Source organism: Tursiops truncatus, chromosome 15 (genome assembly GCF_011762595.2).
Source record: "Tursiops truncatus isolate mTurTru1 chromosome 15, mTurTru1.mat.Y, whole genome shotgun sequence".
NCBI lineage: Eukaryota > Metazoa > Chordata > Mammalia > Artiodactyla > Delphinidae > Tursiops > Tursiops truncatus.
Window position 1 is genome coordinate 4,283,574 of NC_047048.1, and position 22,603 is coordinate 4,306,176.

At 46.8% G+C, this 22,603-nt stretch overlaps 1 protein-coding gene across 2 annotated transcripts in view; it reads left to right on the top strand.

Moving 5' to 3' along the window:
- The first annotated feature begins 7,577 nt into the window (after positions 1–7,577).
- ZNF12 (zinc finger protein 12) overlaps positions 7,578–22,603 on the top strand; it is a 59,763-nt gene continuing 44,737 nt past the window's right edge. The window contains exons 1-2 of one of the 2 annotated variants that reach the window (XM_033840731.2): positions 7,578–7,994; positions 8,981–9,045. In XM_033840731.2, coding sequence (XP_033696622.1) covers positions 9,031–9,045 — 15 coding nt within the window. In that variant the 5' untranslated portion in view covers positions 7,578–7,994; positions 8,981–9,030. The remainder of the gene's footprint in view (positions 7,995–8,980; positions 9,046–22,603) is intronic. The other variant, XM_033840728.2, reaches the window with a different exon arrangement.

Consider the following 22,603-nt stretch of genomic DNA (forward strand, 5'->3'; position numbering starts at 1 on the left):
TCGCTCTTTTTTTATTGTGATAAAATGTGCATCACATGAAATTTGCCCATTTTAAGGGTACAGTTGAGTGACATGACACTGGTGGCACAGTGGTCAGGAATCCACCTGCCGATGCAGAGGACACGGGTTCGAGCCCTGGTCCGGGAAGATCCCACATGCCGCGGAGCACCTTAGCCCGTGCGCCACCAGTACTGAGCCCGCAAGCCATAACTCCTCAGCCCACGAGCCACAACTACTGAGCCCGTGCGCCTAGAGCCCGTATTCCGCCGTAAAGAGAAGCCACCGCAATGAGAAGCCCGTGCACCGCAGCGAAGAGTAGCCTCCTCTCGCTGCAACTAGAGAAAGCCTGCACACAGCAAAGAAGACTCAACGCAGCCAAAAATAAGTAAAACAAAAATCTTAAGGAAAAAAATAAAGAATTCTCATTGTTGTGCAACCATCCCGACTGTCCGTCTCCAGAATGTTTTCATGCTGTCAAACTGAAACTCTGTCCCCATTAAACACTGACTCCCCATCCCCCCCCAGCCCCTGACACCCACCCTTCCACTTTCTGTCTCCATGAATGTGACCCCTCTGGGGATGTCACCGAAATGGAATCATGTAACATTTGTCCATTTGTATCTGGCCTATCCACTTAGCATAATGTCTTCACGTGTCATCCGTGTGGTAGCCTGTGTCAAAATTTCCTTCCTAGACCCCAAAGCCAGTGTGGACAGTACACAGTGAGCGAGAAGGAAATAAAACCCTGGGTCTGAAGAAGTTCAGATGTATGCCAAGTGCAGTGGGAAAGCAGTGAATGAGAGGTGTCGTGATCCAGTTTGCACTGAAAGGGAAACAATTGATGTTGGCTGCTGTAGAAATGGATGCGGTGGGGATTCAGCAAGAGTGGAAGTCGGGAGACCCAGATATGGTTACGAATTTGGCGTGGTAGTGCAGGAAGACGATGTCTGAGAAGATGGAGAGAAGCCAACAGGTTCCATATATTTGGAGGGAGACTCAGCAGGGCTCATCGGGGGATCAGATTGGGGGGAGGTAGCGGGGCGGTATTTCTGTTTACTCTGTGTGCACGTGTGTGCTTATGCCTCTACTGCTGAGACTTAACTGTTTCTACAAAGAAACACTAACCTTTCCTCTTACAAGTGGAATTATTAAATTTTCACTGTTTATACAAAGAAATGTCAAACAATCATTGAAAAATACCTACATGCTCTTTCTATCAATTAGAAACTTTCCTTCCTGTTTGTGGATGAATAATATCTGTTGTATGAATATACACACTACATTTTCTTTATCCATTCATCTGTCAATGAATGCTTGGGTTGTTTCCACATTTTGGCTCTGAATCTTGCTTTTGAATTATTGTTTGGACTTTGATGAGAAGTATCTCTGTTGTTCAGGATGTGCCCAGAGTTTTAGTTTGTCTTTGGATCACTTACATATTTCTAATTAGCCCAAGCAATGCATACGTAGAGTCAGATCAGTTCATCCAAGGTGCAGGGACTGAGTGTCTCTTTGGTTTGCATTCGTGGACTTTCTGAGATGTTCTAGGTCTCAGAGGCCATGCAAAGAGCGTCTGAGGTCCTCCAGAGCTGCCACAGCCCGGCTCTCCTCAGGGCCCGCACTGCTGGGAAAAGCACTGCTGCTTGAGGACCTGTGTCCCTCTGCTGTGGACGTTCCATCGTTAGGAGGCAAATGAGTTCAGATTTGCAATCATCGTGCTTTCAAACATCACCGCTGACTGGGTCCTTGTATAACAGAACAGAAGTTCAGTCTCCCTCTTGCTTAAGAGGCTTTCAAATCCTAGAAGGTTGGTATTCTGTCCCCGTGAAAATTTCTCTTGTATACTGTGAAATACCCTGATTGCTTTATCTAGTCTTCAGATCTGGATTTGCATAATCCCACCCCACCTCACCTTGTCCAAATGAGCTAAAATCGGGTGGGACCAGTCTTAAGATGTGTTGGTATGTTGTCCAAAAACGGCGTAAACAGCCCAGATCGAATCTGATGTTGTAAGTGAGCAGGACCTTGTGGGGCCTTCCTGGGACGGATTCTCCCCATGTCTTCTGCCTGCTTCTTGTCTTTAGAAAATTTTAGCCTCCTAGCCTTCCCTGAGTTCGAAAGGGACAATTTAAGCAGAGAAGGGAGAAAGTGCAAAAAGACAGGAAAAGAGTCCAAAACGACCAAATAATAGTAGTGTAGCCGTTAAACAAAGTCAAGGACATTTCCTTCTTCCTCAAGGGCTGTAGATACTGTTCTGAGCCTCGTCCTTGGAGCTGTTTTGCAGACTGAAGCCCCCAGCAGGTGGAAGACGTGAACTGCATGCTGCCCACAAGCACATAGACCCCAGAGCAGCTGGAACCAGAAGGTTGATGATGTTGACCTGAAATTATCTCACCACCAACCAATCGGAAGAATGTCCACAAGCTGACCACACACCCCTTAACCTCCCCTCCCTCACCCCACTCTTTTGTAATTCACTTTAAACATTTTTTAAATTTTATTTTGGGACTATAGTTGGTTTACAATGTTGTGTTAGTTTCCGGTGTACAGCAAAGTGATTCAGTTATATATACACAGATACCTTTTCTTTTTCAGATTGTTTTCCCATTTAGGTTATTACAAAATTTTGTGTTTTTTTTCGTTGCGCTGTGTGGCTTGTAGGATCTCAGTTCCCTGACCAGGTATTGAACCCGGGCCACGACCGTGAAAGACCAGAATCGTAACCTCTGCGCCAGCAGGGGACTCCCTAGGTTAATAGAGAATATTGAGTAGTGGTCCCTGAGTTATACAGGAGGTCCTCGTTGATTGCCTATTTTGTATATAGTTGTGTGTGTATGTTAGTCCCAACCTCCTGATCTGTTCCTCTCCCCCACCTTTCCCCTTTGGTAACCATAAGTTTGTTTTCTATGTCTGTGAGTCTGTTTCTGTTTTGTAAAGAAGTTCATTGGTATCATTGTTTTAGATTCCACATAGAAGTGATATCATATGGTATTTGTCTTTCTCTGTCTGACTTCCTTCCCTTAGTATGATAATCTCTAGGTCCATCCATGTTGCTGCAAATGGCATTATCTCATTCTTTTTTATGGCTGAGTAGTATTCCATCGCATGTATGTACCACGTCTTCCTTATCCATTCCTCTGTCGATGGACGTTTAAGTTGCTCCCATGTCTTGGCTATTGTAAATAGTACTGCTATACATATTGGGGTGCATGTGTCTTCTTGAATTATGGTTTTCTCTGGGTATGTGCCCAGGAGTGTGATTGCTGGGTCGTACGGTAGCTCTAGATTTAGTGTTTTGAGGAACCTCCACACTGTTCTCTGTAGTGGCGGCACCAGTGTACATTCCCACCAACAGCCTCACCCCATCTGTAAACACCTTTCCCTGAAAGCCATTGGGGAGTGGGGGCCTTCTGAGCCCTAGATACCTGGACCCCTTGCTTGTTGCCCTGCCATAAACGCGGCACTTTCCTTCACCGTGACCTGGTGTCAGTAGATTGGCTTTAGTGCGTGCGGGCGAGTGGACCCTAGTTTGGTTCAGTAACAGCGTGTTTGGAGACAAGCAAAACTATCACCTCTCCTCCTCTCTTTTCCTCCTGTGGATGCAGTTTAATATAACAACGGCTGTAGCTCTAGTGCAGAAATATCAGTAGAGTGAAGCACACGTGCTTTGTCAACACAGTCCTTTCGGCATGAGAGTCACGTGGAGAAAACATTACAACACAGACGCCTGGACCCAGCCTCACAGATCTATTTCCACAGCACTGAGCTGGGGCCTAACTTTAACTTTCTCAACTGACATGCTTCGGATTTGGAAATCTCTGGGTGGGACGTGCCACCCAGGCCGGTGCAGTAGGGGGGCTTCAAGGCGTCGTTGAATGAAATAAGAAGGAGGGAGGTGAACCGTGACCCGATTTTCACCCAGGCATCCTCTGGCAGGGCTGTGGCCAGGCCATGGGTCCACAGCTGAGCGGACGTCGGTGTCAGCCTCCAATCCTCCTGCCAGCGCGTCCGTGACAACCGCTCCAGCAGCCCGGTGCTCCCGTGGATAAGCAGCCCTGGGATCGGAGTTCAGCCCAGGCACCTACCTGGTACATGCATAGTGCATGTGCTGGTGCGGAAACCGCCCTGTCCACCGGGAAGCCTGGAGCACATCCTCCCGTACAGCCCTCAGAGGGGACCAAGCCTGCTGACACCTTGATCTCAGACTTCCAACCTGCGTAAATGTCGGACAGTGCATTTGTGTTGCTTAAGCCTGCCAGTTTGTCGTACTTGGTGACGCAGCCCAAGCAAACTGCTACAACCTGTATTTTGAAAAAGAAGAAATTCACATGTGACGGTCGCTTTCCTGCTTCCCCTGCCTTTATTCTTTTATTTTTTTTAAAAATATTTATTTCTCTTAGGCTGCGTCGTGTCTTAGTTGCGGCACACGGTCCTAATTGCCCCGTGGCGTGTGGGATATTAGCTCCCGGACCAGAGTTCCCGGGCTTCGAACCCGCGTCCCCTGCATTAGAAGGCGGATTCGTTACCACTGGAACACCAGGGAAGTCCCTCCCCTGCCTTCAAATTAAGACGCGTCGCTGAACTTCAAAGAAGAACCTGTCCTTTTCTGTTAGATTAGAAACCTGAGCTTTCTTCTTAAACGTTCCGTTTCCCGATTGTGCTAGATGAGTTAGTGTTGAAAAAAATGGCTGAGAGACTTTAAGAGGAAAATGATTTTACAAATTCTGAATATGGGTGCCAGTTATCGTGATAAAATTGCTATGTTAAGAGAGCAAAAATAAACAGGAGACAACACAGATAAGTACTTAGGAAATGCAGGATGGGAAAGGCTGCTTCAAGTACAGTGTCAAAACACATGAAAAGTATGAAGTGGAAGTGAAAGATTTGAACACAACATACTTTTTTAAGTGTGTGTAAGAGAATGTGAGAGTAAAAAGTTAAAAAGATAAAGAACAGGGATTGACAGATACACAGTTGTATATGTGAAATAGATAAACAGTGATGACCTAGTGTGTAGCACAGGGAACTATGTTGAATACCTTGTAATAATCCATAATGGAAAAGAGGCTGAAAAAGAATACATATATTCTTACATAAATACATGTAACCGAATCACTTTGCTGTACACCTGAAACCTTGCAAACCAAGTATACTTCAGTAAAAATAGAGAACTGACAAAATAGGGGAAATATCTGTAGTTAATAGAGATGCAGATACACAAGCAGAAAGCTTTGTTTTGTAAATATCCATATATATGAAGAGATCCTAAGGAAACCAAACTAAAAGGTGGCCGTTGCTGCTTCTGGTCAAGGTGCAGTCGCAGGGTCCAGGTTTACCCTCCTAGCTTAAAACAGCTTTAAAAAGGGGGAAATGTATGAAATGATGGTTTTTCGCCTTTTGGAGAGAGGGGTGAGTCGTGAGGGACATCAGCTCACTGCTGGACATCCTATTCATTGGGATGACTCCGTACTTATTCCCTTTTTTAGAGCATTTTCTAAAGACAACTGGTAATAGAAATACTTCCAGAGAGTGTCCAGGGCAAAGTACAGGGCAGGGGGCTGGGGAGCCCAGCATGTCCCTGGGCTGAAGGGATAGAGTGAGGTGTTGAGGTGGGCACAGCAGCTGGGGTTCACAGGCCACCCCAGTGTTCTGCTGAGACCAGGTCGGTGCACGTGGGTGAGCTGAGAACTGGAGGCCTGGTGGCGGGCTGATGGGCGCGCTGCCCACCCACGGTGCTTCCAAGCAAGGTACTCCGTGTAGCTGACGTCTTTACGTGCTGAAAATGGAAAAGGCGAGAAATGCGCCCTGGAGGTTTGCCAGGCTCAGGCTCAGAGCAGGCGTGGTCGCTGTCATTCACACACAGGCAGCATTTCATCGGTGAGAATTCAGGCAGAGGCCACAGTCAACAGCAGCAAGAACTGGAAAAGACCATTCCTGGCTCTAAGCAGCCACTTCCAAGAGCAATTTTGGAGAAGCACGCATTTTGTGCAGGATTAATGTAATGTGGCAGCTCAGCTGGGGAAATCAGCAATGGGTTATGTGCTTATTCATTTGGACCAATCATCACTTCTTATTTCCGTTTTTAGAGGATTTCCTCAAGACGCTTGTAATAGAAATAGTTCCTCTGTCCCTTTCGTAAGTATCTAAATCTTTTTAAAAGCTAAATCAGTCTCTTGCCAGCATTACAACCCAGGAATGTCTTTGTTAAGAACCTGAGAGCTATCTTCTTTATCTCTGTCACCGGGGGAGTTTAGGCTAGGTGTTAGTCACTTTGCTCTGAGCTGTAAGTACCTGCTTATCCTAGAGATAGGAGCAGTTGTCTTTCTCCTTTGGATAAAGGGTATTAACTAGCATGGACAGCCACCGAGATTACCAGGTGAATTTAGGATATACTCTGAAAGAATGTATGCCATTTTTATGGTGGTGTCAAGTCTTTTCACATGAGACAAGTTCCCGTTTATCTTGAGAACATGTATGCAACAGATTTCATCTGCTGAGCTATAAAAAAAAAAAAAAGGTGAGGTTGATTTCATTTGCACAAACATTAGTGCTTCGCCTGTGGTGCACAACAGTCTGGTTTAATGGTTATTCAACAGTAAAACCGTTTTCTTTACGTCTGCATTTGTGGAGAGGATTTTCTCGGTTGGCGGGAGATTTTTCTTTTATTTTGTTTGTTAATTACTTACTTAATTAATGGGACTGCACTGCGCAGCATGCGGAATCTTAGTTCCCCAACCAGGAATCAAACGCGTACCCCCTGCAGTGGAACCTAGGAGTCTTAACCACTGTATCGCCAGGGAAGTCCCTGGAGATTTTATTTTTAACTTTTCCCCTAGCAGCTTTTAAGGAACAGTTGGCCAAAAACACAGTTATAGTATTTCACCCCCCAAATAGTGATAAATCATTACCCTTATGATTCCATTTTTGAAAAATGATATTTTTACCTCACATAAACGGTATCCTCTTTAAGAGGTAAGATCCCTGGTATCTGATCTTCGTACAGTTTTTATCGTGTTGGCTGTGTAAACAGCTACAATTTCTATTTTCTTTTCTTTCCGTGGGTAATATTAGTTTGTATCATGGCTGGGTATTTATTGTATCCTAGGATTTGAAGGAAAGTTGTAGCTTTTCAGTTAAGCGAACATGATACACTCCTTCCCCTCTCCTGGCGGTGGGGGAATGTCAGATGTAACCCGAAATGTCTCAGGGCAGGGAAAGGACCAGGGACCCTGGAGGCCATCACACAGCCCCCGCTTGAGGCCACAGCTTTCCTTGATCCCTAACAGGAGTGAAGACAAATGGGCAATTGAGTCCCTGGTCCAGACGGCCCACAGTCGCAGCCCAGCAGCTCTTCACGGCCAGATGACTTGAAGACATTTAAGTCGCTCACTAACTGGACGGCGCGGAGACTTCTGGGAAATAGAGTCCTGGCACTTGTTCCGCTCTCCGGTTGGGCTTTGGCAGGCGGACTTCCGGCGTCCTGCTGCGCAGGTGCGCCTCACGGTTTGTGCGTGTTGGCGCAACGCATCGTCGCCTTGCTGCCGTCGCTTCCTGTGTGTGCCGTGGTGTCTGCTGGTCGTGGTTCCCTCGACTTGGCCTGTTGTGGGCGAGCATTTCGGGGCCTGCGGGGCTGGGCGGCGTCCGGCCCGGCCGGCAGCTAGCGCGAGCGAGTTGTTCGGGCGAGGGTTCGCGCAGGCCGGGCGGAGGCTGGAAGTGGGACCCCAGAGGTCGAGCTGCGGAGCCCGCGGCCTGGGCCGGAGTGGCCGAGCGGCCGGCGGCGGTGCAGTGCCCGACCGTCTGCAGCGCGCGGCATAGCGAGTTTCCGGGAGAGACGTGGGCCTGAAGGGAGTTTGTGCCGTAGGCCCAGAGCCGGCTCCTCGGTCCCAGTGGCTTCGGGAGGCGCAGCGGAGGGACCCGAGAGAGGAGCGCGCCGGAGGAGCAGCCCCCGGACCGGAGCCTCGGGAGCCCGGGGCCTGTCAGCTAGTCTCGACGGGGTAGGTGTTGCGTCTGCGTGCCTGCAGGCGGTTGTGGACCCTGCGGCCCTTGGAGAGCGGGGCTTCGGGTAGCCCGCCCCGGGCCCCGCCGGAGAGCGACCGGGAGGGTTTGAGCGCTTCCCCGAGGTGGATGGGCCGGGCTGGAGGGCAGGGCCGGCTGCTCCGGATGGGGCTCCCCTGGGACTCGTGAGCTCCGGGGGTCCTGGGGGAGCAGGGGCGGGACGTGCCGCGTCCATTCCTCGGTCCAACCGCGATCCTCCTCGTCTTCCTCCTCCTGTCGCCGTCTGGGCATCTCGCACGTGTCTCTCAAAGCGCGTTAGCCCATTGGTTGTCTAAGCTAAGTGTCCGCTGCCGCCCTGGGTTGTGCCCTGTGGAATCGCACAGTGTAGTTAGTGCTGGATGAGTCTGCAAGGCTTCTGTCCTGCTGCCTCGCTTGAGGAAGGAAGAGATTGTGCCTGAGAAGGGAGATGACTTGTCCTAGATCGTCACCGGGTGTGCACGTGGGGTCGCTAACAGGACTCCAAACTCGTAGGGCAGGTGTTCTGTCCACTTAAAGTCAGTTGTAATGAAAGAGTTTTTTGAGCGTCGCACTGAAGTTTGTAAAGTTTGTACAAATAATTGAAAGACTGAAACGCACCTGTGTCCTTTTATTCCGGGTATGCTGTGGATTTCCTGATCTAAGTTGTTTAACAGACTTAGAAGAGATAAACTATAAGCGTTTTTTAATTTCATATTTATTGACGGAGGTTTATTTTAATAGGACTTAATGTACACTCGCTACTGAAAAAAAAGTATCCCCTCAGGTACCCCAGCCACGTGGGAGTTACAGACCTGAGGGTGGTTGTTCCCTCCTCATTCTAACAGGCCCTTCTGAAGAGGAAATGGCGGGTCTCCCACAGGTGTCTCTTGTGGAGCGCGGGGCGGGTGCTCGTGCAACCCCGAGCCGCTTCAGTCGTAGCTTCACTGCCTGCGTTTTCCTTCTGCAGGTCCGCCTCCACTGTCACAGTCCTGCACGTTGTTCCAAGAGCAGCGGAAAATGAATCAGCCCCTGGTGAGTTTTGCTGTTTACTTATTTACCTGCTGCTGTTCTTTTGTGATAACACCTTGGGAGGCGAATGGTTCAAAATGTGAAATGGGAAAGCAGGAGTAGGGAAAAGATGTGGTTCGACAAAGCGTAGAGGAGCAGGTCAGTACCAAGTGTTTCTGGCAAGTTCCACGTGTAGATCCCACGATCCTCTTATAGACACAGTACAAGCCTCGTGTTCTTGACATCTGTGGCAAAACGCCATCCCTTGCTTGACTTACATTGTCCTGCCGAAGCACTTTTGTTCTCGGGCGTTAAAGGTTTCCTTGAGGATCCCGCTGTAGGCCGCTAGCCTTCCTGAGCCACAGCCCCTAACGTGTTGACATCGGTGCCTTCCTGTCCTTCCCGTAAGCCGAGATCATGCCTTCCAGGGAGCACTCAGGGCATAGAACTTTTCTGTTCATTGGAACACCGTTGTCATATAGGTACATTGTTTTCAGTGCTCAGTCCACGGATGCAATGAGGAGGATCTGGAAGCACAGCCTTGTCACCCTTCCAGTAAATTTCCCTCTTTGTCACTTACAATCTAACAGGGTCACGTTACACACCATGTAGTGACGTCTGTGACAAAGATTCCGTGTTTCCCACCTGTATTGTATCGTTCCGCCTGCGGTCTTGGTTCTGCCCCTCCCCGGAACCTGATCCAGTTGAGGTGACCTGGCATCCAGCATACAAACCAGTGGAGATTTGCCAGTCGTCACCTCAGACCACTGCCGCCTTCCCATCTGCAGAGTCTGCTATGTTGGTTTCTGTGACAGATCTCTCTTTTCTCTCTTCCTGACTGATTCTTTCTTCCCCCCTCTTTGTGTGTTGTCTTTTCACTCTTGGTTCATGCCTCTTCAACCTGTCTGACTTCGCCTTGTGGTGCTTTTCACTTCCAGCTCTGTCAGTTCTCCCAGCGGGACCAGATAGATGCCTCTGTCCAGCCACTTGCCAGCATCTCTGTGGAGTTTGTCCAAAGGGCACCTCAAATTGCTAGATCCAGTAGATCCAAGAATGACTATTTACAGCTCCCCCGCCCCTTGCCTTCTCCTTTTGTCCCTGGCGGCTCATCGTTGCATCGTCTAGCCTGTCACCCTACCCAGAAAAATGGGTTCATTCTAAAGTGCTTCTGCAGCCTCTGTTACCACGTTGTAGTATTAGGCTTGTTAATGTAGTGTAAATGGTTTTTATTCGTTCCCCTTCATCCCGTACTTGCTACCATTAAAATAGCTTATCTTTTCATTTCTGTAGTTACGGAAACTTTTTTTCTGTGCTGCTCTTTCCTCCGGCTGCTCAAGTGTATTGTGCACGCTGAGTATTTCTCCTAAAATATTAATCACAGCATTTTGTCTGCATATGGGAAGCACTTCAGAGGTTCCCTGGGTGACTGGACAAACGAGGTTGCCGTTCTGTGGAACCATCGAGCCCAGCACTGGGGGGAGGTCATACCTCGCTGATGATGCGTTTGGATGGATCTGTGGGGTAAAATCCTGATCGGAGACGCTTAGGAGAGAGGAGTGGGAGAACTGGGTTTGTTCTGTTTCTAACTTTTTCAGGACATTTTGCTGTGACGGGGAAAAGAGAAATTGGATAGTAGCTGGAGTAGGAGCTGAGGTCCGGGGAGGATGTTGTGTTGTGTTGTGTTGTGTTTTGACGGGAGAAATAAGAGTCGGAATGATCCAGTAGATGCGTGTGGGGGAGGGGAGAGCTTCTGCCCGGGGTGCTGGAGTGGGGAGGGGATGGTAGAGCTGGGTTGCAGGTGGGGAATCCCTCCAATGGCTTCTCTGTTCTCAGGGAAGCAGCTCCTCAGCTGAGGGTGAGGGTGAAGTTGGGGGTTTGAGGAGAGAGCAGAGCTCTGGGGCCCAGCTCCATGGTGACCGTCAGCACACACAGTTCAGCCAGCTGGGAAGACTGTACTTGCCTTGTCTGCCTGAAGAGCCATCTCCTCTCTTACATGTGGGAGGAATTACTCTTTGGGGAGCCTATGTAATTACACGGGTGCTTCTCAGCTCAAAGCGAATTGAGTGCCAGTTCTGGCCACGGAGACTTTCTGCTCTGCTGGTGGAAGGGTCCCCAGACGACGTGTCCTGCTTCCCTGGCTCTTGGCCTCGGGGACCCTTCACGCCATCTAGTGTCGTGTCTTTTATCTTAGACATAAACTTCAGATGTCTTCAGGTTCTGCATGTGATCTTGAGCAATTCTCTGCTTCCAGGAGCTTCTGTTCTCCTCGGGAAAGGCACTTCACAGACGTAATTACGGGAGAGGACGGGAATCCTGCCCGTCGATACGTCGGGAACTCCAGAGTGCTGACACAACAGAGCCTGCTTTTATTTACTTATCTATGTGTTTTAATTTTTGTTTCTTTACTTATTAATTTATTCACTTCTGGCTGCATTGGGTCTCTGTTGCTGCGCGCAGGCGTTCGTCTGTAGTTGTGGTGAGCGGGGGCTACTCTTTGTGGCGGTGCGCGGGCTTCTCATTGCGGTGGCTTCTCTTATTGCAGACCGTGGCTTCTAGGCATGCGGGCTTCAGTAGTTGTGGGCCGTGGGCTCAGTACTTGTAGCGTGCGGGCTGTAGAGCGCAGACTGAGTAATTGTGACTCACGGGCTTAGTTGCTCCGCAGCATGTGGGATCTTCCCGGACCAGGGTTCGAACCCGTGTGCCCACCATTGGCAGGCGGATTCTTACCCACTGCGCCACCAGGGAAGCCCGAGAGCCTGGTTATAAATGCATCGTCAGAGCACGTGGCTCAGTGACTCGGGGAAGGGTGACGGGCCTCAAGTGACCAGGACTTGGGTAGCTGCAGAGGTTGGCGAGGCTCTCAGAGCAGCGTGAGGTGGACTGGATGAGGCTCCTGAGGTGCTGGTAAGGACCTCCTTCCTTAGGACGTGGGCCTCCCGTCAGGAACAGCGGGACGTGGATGCAGGCAGACCCTGAGGTTGACTGAAGAGCCTCCCCCCTGTGCTGGTTTTTGTTTCATCCTGTGGAGAAACTGAAACCTTGTAATCGGGACAGTGAGTCATCTGATCTAAAGATGTCATGTGTAGAGACCGTGGACGGCATGAAACACGGGGTGGGGTGCGGTGGGTCAAGTCAGGGGGACTCTGGGCTCCAGCGCGCTGCCCGACAGGAAGGGGCTAGGCCGCGGCGTGTTCCCGCTGGTCCTAGGCCCCGGTAAGCAGTATGGACGTTCCCTTGGGGTTTTCTGAATCGTGATGAGGTTGAGAGTATTTTCACATGCTTAGAAGCTGTTTCTTCTTTTTAATGGGTAGACAGTTTTTAGAGCAGTTTTAGGGTTCCAGGAGAATCGAGCAGACAGCAGTTTCCTATGCCCGTCCCTCTGGGTTCCCTCCCTTAATAACCTCTCAGGCCTGTGTGGCGCGTCATCGCAGTGATGGATCAGCATTGACCCCTGATTCTCCCGTGGGGTCTGTAGTTTATATTAAGGCTCCCTCTCTGTGTCCTGCTGCCCAGGTTTGGACAAGTGTGATGACCTGCAGCCACCACTGCAGTGCTACCCAGAAGCACTTCACTGCCCGAAACATCCGTGCCGGTCACCTGTTCATCCCCCGCAGTGTCCCCGAGCCCCCGACAGCTGCTGATCTTGTTACTGTCTGTGTATTTTTGCCCTTTCCAGAATGTCACGTAGTTGGAATCCTTCTGTCTGTGGTCTTTTCAGACTGGTGTATTTCTGTTTTTATATGAAGGGCCTGTCATGTGCATTGCCCGTCTTCCTGCCCCAATACTGTCTTGTTTTGTTTTGTTTCGTTCTGTTTTGTTTTCCTTGTCTTACTGGCTTTCAGAGTCGTGTTAAATGTTTCTAAATTTTTCCAGTTGGGGTCATGTTAGTAAACATTGTTTTCCAAAGTTCATTGTCTTTTTCCTGTATTTTCCAGCATTGCTATGTAATTCATTACTTTTTTTTTTTACTTTGAGAGGTTGAATACTATGCATTTCAAAAGTTTCTAGAAATCAGCACGTTTGTGTGGGTAAGAGTCCTAGTTGAAGAGCACCCTCCTTGGTCAGTACTGAGGTGCAGCTTCTTTGCGGGCAGAGGTGCGTGAGGGGGGAGGAATGCGTCGGTCTCGTGGTTCCCTTTCTGCTGGGTCTCAGTTCCCCTTTCTGGTTCTGGGCAGTGCATCAGCCACTCTCCTGGGACAGGCCAGGCAGGTGGGATCCTCGCTTCCTGGCTGTGGAGGCTGTGTGTGTCTGGGAACACCTTTCTTTTTCCCTGAGGAGCGAGAGGACCTTTTTGGTTGTGGAGCAGTGTCCTAGGACTGCGGCCCCTGGGCCCCCGCTGTTGTGTGTCATTTGGGCCCCAGCCATGCATGGGAGATCTCTGACACAGGGACGCAGCTGTTAAAGCCCTCTTGGGGTTTTGTCACGTACGATCCTCTGAGGAATACTCCTTTTGTCTAATGGAATTCCAGTGCTTAAGCTTTCTAGCCACTCATGAAAAGAATCTCAGAAAGGAAAGGAGACCCGTCCTCTCTGCCACCAAGCAGGGGAGTGAGCCGACACTGTTAACGTAACGCTGAGAAAGTGGCTTGTGGGAAATGTGTAACCAGTTCTGATTTGTGGGATTACAAGGCTGTCTGTGTGGAATCTTACTGTACCAAGTGGTTTTTTAAGACACATACGCCGTGGGTTGTTCCCTTGTGTTTTGAAACTGACCTAAAACCCCTCAGTATTTGCAGTTCTGATTGCTTTCTTAATTTGTTATCCAGGTTTCCTGACATCCATTTTTTTAAGTTTAAAGTGCAGTTTTCTCATCTTCCCTTTACATAAAAGTGAACGTGGGCAAGCCACTTAACCCATCACCAAATAGAAAATCATCTGGAACATTCACATGAATGCTGTTTTCAAGCAGCAACAGTGCATATATTTTTATGCCCATTACCAGTGAAAACTATAATGTTTTCTTATTGTGCTGTTTTTTTCTCATCCGGCAAAATTACAAGCAATTAGAAAAGCCCCACAGATCACACATTTTGTGAAATTACAAATGCAGAACCGGAAAGGAGAATAAGGTGTGCGTGATTCTACTTACGCTTTAACATGAGAGTAGTTCATGGTCTGATCCCTCACTCTCTTGCATTTGGTAATAACTTTCAGTGTGTGAACGTGTGGGCCCCCAGTCTTCATCCGGGCAGCCACAGGTGTGACCAGTGACGCCTGAATGGAATATGGGCAGAGCTTCTGGAAGACTTGCTGTCGATTTCTGAGACAGGCTTCTCGAGGCTGGGCCGAGGCAGTTCTGCACAGACGCTCGTCTGCCTTGGGCGGCAACCAGCTCTTCCCCCCGCCCCGCTCACCCCCCCACCCCCCACCCCCCGGTGTCCTGTCAGCAGGTGGGCACCCTCAGCCTTCCCAGGCCAGCAAAGCCTGGGTCCCGGACGTCTCTGCATCTGGAGCTGGGGGTCAGGTGACCTGGCATCTCAGGGGACCTTGCTAACAGGACCCATCCTGCCTCTTCGATTGTTACACGTAAAGAACTTTGATTTCCAGTCAATGTCAGGAGTTTGTTGCCATCTTAAACGGCCTCTGTGCTTGACGTGGTCTTTTCCTTAACCTCCTCCACACCATTCCTTAGTTACCCTGCGGCACGTGGGATCTTAGTGTCCTGACCAGGGATTGAACCCAGGTCCCCTGTATTGTAAGGGGGATTCTTTACCACTGGCCCACCGGGGAAGTCCCTACCCTTGTTTCAACAGTTTGGGAGGTCTTCACAGAGATCCTGGATGGATTCACCTAACAGCACCAGGTAAACTTCGTGTCAAGAGTAGTGCACATCATTCCTCAAAAATTTTAAAGTAGAACTATAAAAGGATCCAGAAATTCCACTTCTGTGTATTTTTTGGAAGAAAACAAAAACACTAGTTCAAAAAGACACATGTACGCCTATGTTCATTGAGCATTATTTATAATAGCCAGTATATAGGAGCAACCTATGTGTCCATGCATAGATGAATGGATACAGAAGATGCGTCACACACACACACACACACACACGCACACACACAATGGACTATTAGCCAGAAAAAAAAAAAAAAGAAGAAGAATGAGGGGCTTCCCTGGGGGTGCAGTGGTTAAGAATCCACCTGCCAGTGCAGGGCAAATGGGTTCAAGCCCTGGTCCGGGAGGATTGCACATGCCACGGAGAAACTAAGCCCGTGTGCCACAACTATTGAGCCATGCTCTAGAGCCTGCGAACCACAACTACTGAGCCCGCATACCACAGTGACTGAAGCCCGCTCACCTAGAGCCCATGCTCTGCAACAAGAGAAGCCCCCGCAATGAGAAGCCCACGCACCGCAAGGAAGAGAAGCCCCCGCTGGCCGCAACTAGAAAAGATGCCACCTGCAGCAACAGAGACCCAATGCAGCCAAAAGTAAAATAAATAAATTTTTAAAAATTAAAAAAAAAAGAATGAAATCTTGCCATTTGTGGCAACATGGATGGAGGCAGAGGGTGGTGTGCTAAGTGCAATAAGTCAGAGTGAGGAAGGCAAATACCGTATGATCTCATTTGTATGTGGCATATAAAAAACAAAGTAAATGAACTAATGTCACTATACAGAAACAGACTCATCGATACAGAGAACAAACAGGTGGTTGCCAGAAGAGGGTAGGTGGATGAGTGAAACAAGTGAGGGAGATTAAGAGGAACAGATAAGCAGTTACAAAATAAATGAGTCTTTGGAGTGAAATATACAGCATGGGCAATACAGTCAATAACATTATAACTTTGTACGGTGACGGGTGGTAACTCGACCACAACTAGACTTAATCTTGGTGATCATTTTCTAATGTATAGAAATATTGATATTATGCACCTGGAACTAACATAGTGTTGTAGGTCAGTTGCACTTGAATGAAATTTTTTAATTCAGACGAAAAGAATAGTGTGCCTCGTTAACTATAGACGCTTAGTCATACAGCAGTTCTCTAGAACATATTCATCCTGTGTAACTGTAACTTTATACCCATTGAACAACTCCCCATTCTCTCCTCCCCCACCCCTGACAATTTATGTGTGACTCTTTTAGATACCTCATATAAGTGGAAACACACAGTTTTGTCCTTCTGTGACTGACTTATTTCACTTATCATAATGTCTTCTAGTTATATCCCCGTTGTCACAACTGGTAGGATTTCCTTCTAATAAGTCTGAATAATATCCTATGTATATACCCCATTTTCTTTATCCATTTCTGTGTTGGTGAAAATTTGCGTAGTTTTCCTATCTTGGCTCTGGTGAATAATTCTGTAATGAATATAGAGGTGCATGTATCTCTTCTAAATATTGATTTCCTTTTCTTTGAATATACAGGCTATATTATAATTTATTATATTATATTACATTATATTCTATTATAGTTATTGTGCTTCCCGGATCTTGTGTTTTTCACAAATTGAAGGTTTGCGGCAACTCTTTGTTGAGCAAGTCTGTTGGCACCGTATTTCCAACAGCAGTTGCTCACTTCTTGTCTGTGTGTCATATGTTAGTAATTCTCACACTATTTCAGACCCTCCATCAGCAAAAAGGTTACTACTCGCCGAAGGCTCAGATGATGGTTAACATTTTTTAGCAGTAAAGTATTTTTAATCTTTTTTTGTTTCGGCTGTGCTGCACAGCACAGCACGTGGGATCTCAGTTCCCCGACCAGGGATCAAAGCTGCGCCCCCTGTATTGGAAGGCGGATTCTTAACCACTGGACCACCAGGGAAGTCCCTAAAGTATTTTTTTTTTTAACATCTTTATTGGAGTATATTTGCTTTGCAGTGTTGTGTTAGTTTCTGCTGTATAACAGAGTGAATCAGCTGTATGTATACATATATCCCCATATCCCCTCCATCTTGCGTCTCCCTCCCACCCTCCCTAGCCCACCCCTCTAGGTGGTCACAAAGCACTGAGCTGATCTCCCTGTGCTATGCGGCTGCTTCCCACCAGCTATCTGTTTTACATTTGGTAGTGTATATATGTCCATGCCACTGTCTCGCTTCGTCCCAGCTTACCCTTCCCCCACCGCCCCGTGTCCTCAGGTGCATTCTCTGCGTCTGCGTCTTTATTCCTGTCCTGCCACTAGGTTCATCAGAACCCCCTTTTTTTTTCTTTCGGTTCCATAAATGTGTGTTAGCAGACGGTATTTGTTTTTGTCTTTCTGACTGACTTCACTCTGTTTCACAGACTCTAGGTCCATCCACCTCACTACAGATAGTTCAATTTGGTTTCTTTTTATGGCTGAGTCATATTCCATGGTATATATGTGCCACATCTTCTTTATCCATTCATCTGTCGATGGACACTTCAGTTGCTTCCATGTCCTGCCTATTGTAAATAGTGCTGCAGTGAACATTGTGGTACGTGTCTCTTTTTGAATTATGGTTTTCTCAGCATAGGTGCCCAGTAGTGAGATTGGAGGATCATATGTTAGTTCTATGTGTAGTTGGTTTTTTGTTTTGTATAAATTTATGTCGTTTTATTTATTCTTTATTTTCGGCTGCGTTGGGTCTTCGTTGCTGTGCGTGGGCTTTCTCTAGTTGCAGCGAGCAGGCACTTCACTGTGCGGTGCGCAGACTCCTCTTACGGTGGCTTCTCTAGTTGCGGAGCGCTGGCTCTAGGCGTGCGGGCTTCAGTAGTTGTGGCACGCGGGCTCAGTGGGTGTGGCTTGCGGGCTCTAGAGCGCAGGCTCAGTAGTTGTGGCACACGGGCTTAGTTGCCCTGCGCCTGTGGGATGTTCCCGGACCAGGGCTCGAACCCGTGTCCCATGCACTGGGAGGAGGATTCTTAACCACTGCGCCACCAGGGAAGCCCTATCTTTAGTTTTTGAAGGAACCTCCATACTGTCCTCCGTAGTGGCTGTATAAATGTACACTCCCAGCAGCGTGCAGGAGGATGGTTCCCTTTTCTCCACACCCCCTCCAGCAGTTATTGTTTGTAGATTTTTTGATGATGGCCATGCTGAGCGGTGTGAGGTGATACCTCACTGTAGTTTTGATTTGCCTTTCTCTAACGATTAGTGTTGTTGAGCATCCTTTCATGTGTTTGTTGGCAATCTTATATCTTCTTTGGAGAAATGTCCCTTTAGGTCTTGTGTCCATTTTTGGGTTGAGTTGTTTGTTTTTTTGATATTGAGCTGCGTGAGCCGCCTGTATATTTTGGAGATGAATCCTTTGTCAGTCGCTTCGTTTACAAATATTTTCTCCCACTCTGAGGGTTGTTTTTTTGTTGTTGTTTATGGTTTCCTTTCCTGTGGAAAAGCTTTTAAGTTTCATTCGGTCCCATTTGTTTATTTTTGTTTTTATTTCCATTTTTCTAAGAGGTGGGTCAAAAAGGATCTTGCTGTGATTTATGTCATAGAGTGTTCTGCCTATGTTTTCCTCTAAGAGTTTGATAGTGTCTGGCCTTTCATTTAGGTCTTTAATCCATTTTGAGTTTATTTTTGTGTTATGGTGTTAGGTAGTGTTCTCATTTCATTCTTTTACAGGTAGCTGTCCAGTTTTCCCAGCCCCACTTATTGAAGAGGCTGTCTCTTCTCCATTGTATATTCTTGCCTCCTTCATCAAAGATAAGGTGACCATATGTGCGTGGTTTATCTCTGGGCTTTCTATCCTGTTATACTGATCTATATTTCTCTTCCCTAAAGTATATTTCAATAAAGGTATGTACATTGTTTTTTTAGACACAAGGCTATCGCACACTTAACAGGCTACAGTATAGTGTAAACATAAGTTTTTCATGCACGGGTACACCAAAGAATTCATGTGACTCGCTTTATGGCGGTATTCGCTTCATTGCAGTGTTCTGGAACCGAAGCTGCAGTGTCTCTGAGCTGGGCCCGTATACCCAGAAGTGGGATTGCTGGATCATATGGAAATTTTATTTAAAAGATTTTGAGAAAACTCCGTACTGTTTTCCACAGTGCCTGCACGATGTTACATTCTTGCCTACAATATGCAAGGGTTACGATTTCTCTACAACCTTGACAACTCTTATCTTTAAAAAAAAAAAAAAAATTGTGGGCATTCTAACAGATGTGAGGTAATATCTCATTATGATTTTGATTTGCATTTCCCGGATGATTAGTGACGTTGAGCACCTTTTCATGTACCTGTTGCTGTGTTAAGTCTTTCTAACACACACACACACACACACACACACACACGCAAAGGGATAGAAGGAATGTTTTGGAAGTGAAGAGTATCTTACCGTGATGGTGGTGGTGGTATCACAGGTGTGTGCATATTTCCAGACTCATCAAGTTATACAAATTAAACATGGGCTGGATTTTGTATATCAATTACACGTAAATAAATCTGTAAAAGCCCAGCAACAAGTGGTGTGTTTCATGAGCCAGTGAAGCCCAGGTACGTCTTATCTCCTCTCCCAGGGGTGAACCCAAGCTGCCATTGAACTTGGAGCACTTTCTGTTTCTTTAGTTTCCCCTTGTATTACTTTTGTGTTTCTGCGTTGTTTTCAGATTACAGCTGAGTGGTTCCCCATTTGGAGCAGCAGGGATTCTGAGTTTGGCTCTGTCGTTTGAAGACTGTTGATGGTCTCTCCAAAGGGATTAAGTTTCTACAGAACTAATCTCAGTTAGGTGAGAGGTAACAGAGGATCTGGTTTGTTAGTCTTTTCTGTTTGTCTACTTGGACAAGCTCAAATCAATTGAGAATCTCTTGCCCAATGGGAGGAGAACTGCTCTTTAACATCTAGACTGGTGAGTGTTTATTCCTGACTCATGTCTAAGACTTGAGAACTGAAGGTAAAAGTTCCATTCTCTGTGTCTGTGTGTCTGTAATTCAGGAGGTCTTTACCTCTGACAGTGTGAGTATGTAATGTTTTCCTACTTCTGGATCTATTAAAGTACATTGTAGAGTCTCTTAAATTGAAGGGTTTCTGTCCTTATTGGCCTACAAAGATACAAATGTGCTTATAAAAATCATATATCCCTAAAATTCTCAGAGAGAAAGGAATGAGAACTTCTCATACGTTAAATGTGCTAGAAAAGTATTCTTGTAGAAATCAAGTCAGGGAATTCCCTGGCCGTCCAGTGGTAGGACTCGGTGCTTTCACTGCCAGGATCCGGGTTCCGTCCCTGGTCAGGGAACTAAGATCCAGCAAGCCTCTGTGTGCAGCCAAAAATCAACTCAGAAACGGAAAGACTTCAAGTTTACATAATTTAGGTAAATCTTTGACAAATGAAGCTAGTTTAATATTTTTGGTTTAATAAATATTTATTCCTATCTTAATTATCGGTATTAGGCATACATTTAAAAAAATCTGCTTGGGAGTGTTCTTCCTAAATTTATATAGGTGTGCCCATCAAATAAGCTAACGTTACTTCTACTTAGTATTTAAGGCTGTGAAAAATGTAAATTTGTGTTTAACCGCATTTAATTATTATTCCGACAAACTTTCTTTCAACAGTAACTGTGTTTTGTACTGTGTTAGCTTGTCGATAAATTCCAAGATCTTTAGTTTACGTAAAGCCTTGAACTGATATTAAATTGTGTTACTTACTGGATAATCGTTGGATACCGAGGTCATTTCTAAGCAAGACAGAAACCCGAAACATTGATTACTAAGCATAATCTCAAGTTCTATGCTCTTGCTGCATATTTTTATTTGTTACCTAGAGGCTATGTCTGTGGGTGTGTTAATGAATGTGTTTGTCTCTACCACTTGGAGAAGTCGTGTAAGGGATGTTTGTGGCTATGTAAAGTTGTGCTATGTGTGTTCATGAGCTCTCCTAGCCTAAAATGCTGATGTGTGATGGGCAGTTGTCAATTATTCGCTGCTAGTTTTCTTTGTGAAATGGAAGTAACTTTGGTTCAAAGTTATCATTAATATAATATGAATGAGACTTGACCAATAGTAATGTTATCGGCTGGAACAGAACTCAGGTTCAGCTGCTCATCGCTCAGAAGTCAATGTTCCAGAGACAAGGGTTGGTGGAGGAAGAAAGATGCTTTATTCAGGAAGCTGGCAACCTGGGAAGATGGCGGACTAGTGTCCCCAAAACCATCTCCCAGTTGCCAATTAGAGGGAAAAGGGGTTGATAGGGAAAAGACGGGAAGTCTCTGGGCTGTGCGGGTGGGGGCTACATGCAGAGTAGCACAGTCAGCTCTGACCATCACCTTGAAATTGGTCCTGCAGTGGTGTGGTCGGTGTCATGTTGATTGTTTCAGGCACAGTTAATCTTCAACTCCAGTGTTGGTTTGTTCCCATTTCCTTGAGGGCAGTTCCTGGAATTGTGTAAGCCATTGGTTCAGGTCTGCTCAAGGTGGAGCAGCTTACGTCATAGCTCCAGTCTGGTGATCATTCAGTTAGCTTTCTCCTCTTGGAGCGGTTTTAGTATCTGCTGAACAAGTTAGGAGTGTGTCTCTGACACTGTTACTTATGTCCTTCGGGAGGAACCAAAGATTCTGTGAGTGCTGTTGTCCTAATCATGAACTGCTTGAACCTGTCCTTTTGTGACTCAGGGGAGGCCTGGGAGACTGCAGCTGTTTTACAAAGAAGAGGCAGGGGACATGGAAGGGCCCTGCAGGGTCCTGCTTGGTTCCAGCAGCCGAGAGGTACAACTTTGTATGCAGGATAATGAGATGTAGTTTTGTTTATTAACAGGAACAAAAATAGTTTGGTCCTAAAGTGAAATGACTGATTGTTCCAGCACCAGAAAGAGGATAGTGAAGGACACAACCTCAGTGAATATAGAAAGTTGCAGGAGATGGGTGGAAAGGGAATTTCATTTGTCTGAGCCGAAGGCGGCTCAGTTTTGATGTTTATTCCAGAGGTTTTCAAAAAAGAGCCTCTGGTTCTCAGAGTATCAAATATTATATTGATGCAGAGCTGGAGTTTGGTCTTCTCTCTGTAAAATGGTAACTGTTTCTAGTGGAGTGTTGGTCTCTTTAATAAGTGGTTGGAAAGTTGTTCTCTAAATCTGCGTAAACAGCAGAGCTTCTGAGTCTCACTGGAAGAGGTTTCTGCCCCTAGTTCTGAATTCATCCGGCCTTATTATGTTTTGAAAATAAATGCACAGGGACTTCCCTGGTGGTGCAGTGGTTAAGAATCCGCCTGCCAGTGCAGGGCACACGGGTTCGAGCCCTGGTCCGGGAAGATCCCACATGCTTTTAGAAACTAGAGCACGGAGAGAGTAAGGTCATACGAAATTTGAGACGCTAAATATTGTCATAGTTTAAGCAGTGTGAAGATTGTTGGAAGAAATTATTTGTCATTCATTCAAGCCATAAACATTTGATGAATACTTGCAAAAAATAGAAAATAAAGAAATCTCTAGAGGCCGCGAGCCACAACTACTGGAACTCACGTGCCTAGAGCCCATGCTCCGCAACAAGAGAAGCCACCGCGTTGAGAAGCTGATGTACCACAACGAAGAGTCGTCCCCGATCACGCCAACTAGAGGAAGCCCACGTGCAACAACGAAGACCCAACGCAGACAAACATAAATAAATAAATTGATAAATGTATTTTAAAAAAAAAAAGAAAGTAAATGCACAACAAAATTTCTGCATTTCTG